General features: G+C 50.1%; 1 protein-coding gene across 1 annotated transcript; it reads right to left on the bottom strand.

Moving 5' to 3' along the window:
• Positions 1–1,211: 1,211 nt before the first annotated feature.
• COCSADRAFT_66002 (uncharacterized protein) lies at positions 1,212–1,535 on the bottom strand (the record flags this gene model as incomplete). The annotated part of the gene is made up of 1 exon (XM_007708039.1): positions 1,212–1,535. A coding segment is annotated over one exon (324 nt), but the record flags the coding sequence as incomplete, so codon positions are not given.
• Between the last annotated feature and the right edge of the window lie 828 nt (positions 1,536–2,363).

Below are 2,363 nucleotides of genomic sequence, written 5' to 3'. Positions count from 1 at the left end.
CTCTGGAGTGCGATAATTGGCTTGGCAACTCGCGAGTATTCTGGGACGAATTGCCGATAGAATCCTGTGAAGCCTAGGAACGACTTCACACCAGTAACGGTGGTGGGTCGGACCCAGTTGCGGAGGGCTTCTACCTTGTCAGGATCTACCTCTAGTCCTTTATTAGTGAGGATATACCCCAAGTACTTTGTCCGAGTGACATGGAATTCACTCTTCTTGATGTCGACTTGGAGTCCTGCTTGCCGTAGCCTTTCTAGTACCTTGCGCACATGTCGGATGTGTTCCGCCTCCGACTCGGAGTAGATAAGGATATCGTCCAGGTAGGCGATGCAGAAGTTGTCCAGGTAATCAATCAGCACATCGTTCATGTATCGCTGATAGGTTGCCGGACCGTTGCATAGCCCGAAGGGCAATACCTTGGTCTTGTACGTTCCGTAACGTGTACGGAATGTAGTGTACTCCTCAGAGTCGGGGTCCATCCGGATCTTGTTGAAGGCCGCGCGTATATCAAGCTTGGTGAAGATCTTGGCCTTGTGGGGACGAGCAAGTAGCTCATCGATACGCGGGATGGGATACGCATCCTTGCGTGTGATAGAATTGAGCTTGCGGTAATCCATACAGATGCGTAGGTCTCCGTTTGGCTTCCGAACACAAAGGACTGGTGACGCGAAAGAGCTGTGGCTTGGGGAAAAGTATCCCTTCTGAAGGTTCTCTATGACGAACGCCTTAGTCGCTTGGAGCTCTTCGGTGCTCTGCTTGTACAGGGGACAGAACTGATTCGGCAGAGGTTCGGTGAGAACGATCTTGTGGTCGTACGGGCGGTGTTCAGGTAGCTGATTAGCGGCAGTCTTGCTGAACACGTCTCGGTACGAGTAGTAGACGGATGGGAGTCGGTCCTGAACTAACTTAGCATTTTCAGGATCATCCTTTAGTCGTCTCTCTTCTAGGATACGATCGATCTTATAGATGCTTGTCGTGAAGAACTCGTTTTCCTTGCGTTTCATGGTGTAGTGGAAGGCGTTGGCAGAGATAAGTGAGATACGGGGTGAAGGAGGGGAAGAGGGTGCAGGTCGGATAGGTTTCGGAGCAGGGTCGGGTGCTGGAGGTAGAGAACGGGCTTTGGGGAGTCGAAGAAGGCCACGGATCCGTTGAATACTGGCCGTGGTTGGACTGTTTCTTCTCCGATAGTCGTCCTTCTCCCAGAGAGCGTTGCGTCTCTCGATATCCTTCGCAACCTCGGTGTCAACAGCTGGTTGTTTTAACTGCACTAGGATAGGTGGGGCAGGATCATAAGTTGCTGGGTACTTGGCTGGCCATACGATTCGGTTCCGAATCGTATCTAATTGAAGCTGGAATCGGCGCAGCCACTTAATACCAATGATACAATCCTGTGATCCTAAATCTATAATAACGAATAGGCAGTTATAGATCTTGCGGCCATCAATAGAGAGGTGCAACCGGATGTATTGGTTAACCCTTATCTGAACCTGATCTTGAAATCCTTTAACTGTAATCTTGAAGGGCAGTCTTCGGATAGGAACCTGAAGCGAACTAGAGATTATACGAGCAATTGCAGAATTTAAAAATAAGAAACCTTAGGCGCCAGTGTCAACTAGTAACTGTAGGCTAACACCATAGCCCTTCGAACAAAGAACGGTGGGAACTCAGAAGTGCTTTCCTCTAAACAAGTGTGACAGATTAATCTTAGCAAGGTCATACTTATGAATGCCTAGGGCGGAGCGTTTTCCTAGGCTTCGTTGTTTCCCGACCGGTCCTCATCCGACTGGTATTCTGCGGCTTCCTCGAACACATCTTCCTCTTGAATAGCTTCTATCTCTCTTACCTGAGGGACTGTGCAGTCGCTCGCAAAGTGTCCGGGCTTGCCGCAGTGGTAGCAGTTGCCAGGAGTAGCTTAGCGTTCTGGTACTAGTGTCTTAGAGGCAGGCCTGAGCACACTCGAGGAAGCCCGAGGTGGGGTCGGAGCAGGGTCGGACCTTACTTCGTGCGTGGGTAGGCGATACTCCCTTGTCTGATAGGTAGCTGACTTGGGCTTCGCAGTCGAAGTGTAGGTGGTCCGTCGCTCCGATTATGCTACGATAGGAGCTGATCGTCGTTCTAATTCGAAAGCAGTGAGATGTTTACACATCTCATCAAAGGAGCTGTCAAAGAAACGCTTAACAGCCATGTTAGGAACTCGCAGAGCTGGGCTAATCTTCTGCTAGAGATAGAAGGGCCACTCCGGTTCCGATACATGTCCTTTAATAGCGAGACTAATAAAACGAGCTTTGAACTCTAGAAAACGGCTCTCTATCTTTCATAAGCAGATTGTGGAAAGCGGCTCGGCTCTCCGCCTGCTCATTGCC

The sequence above is a fragment of the Bipolaris sorokiniana genome (assembly GCF_000338995.1).
Source record: "Bipolaris sorokiniana ND90Pr unplaced genomic scaffold COCSAscaffold_128, whole genome shotgun sequence".
Taxonomy (NCBI): Eukaryota; Fungi; Ascomycota; class Dothideomycetes; order Pleosporales; family Pleosporaceae; genus Bipolaris; species Bipolaris sorokiniana.
Note: the sequence above shows the minus strand (reverse complement) of the source record. Positions and strands in the feature narration are given on the sequence as shown.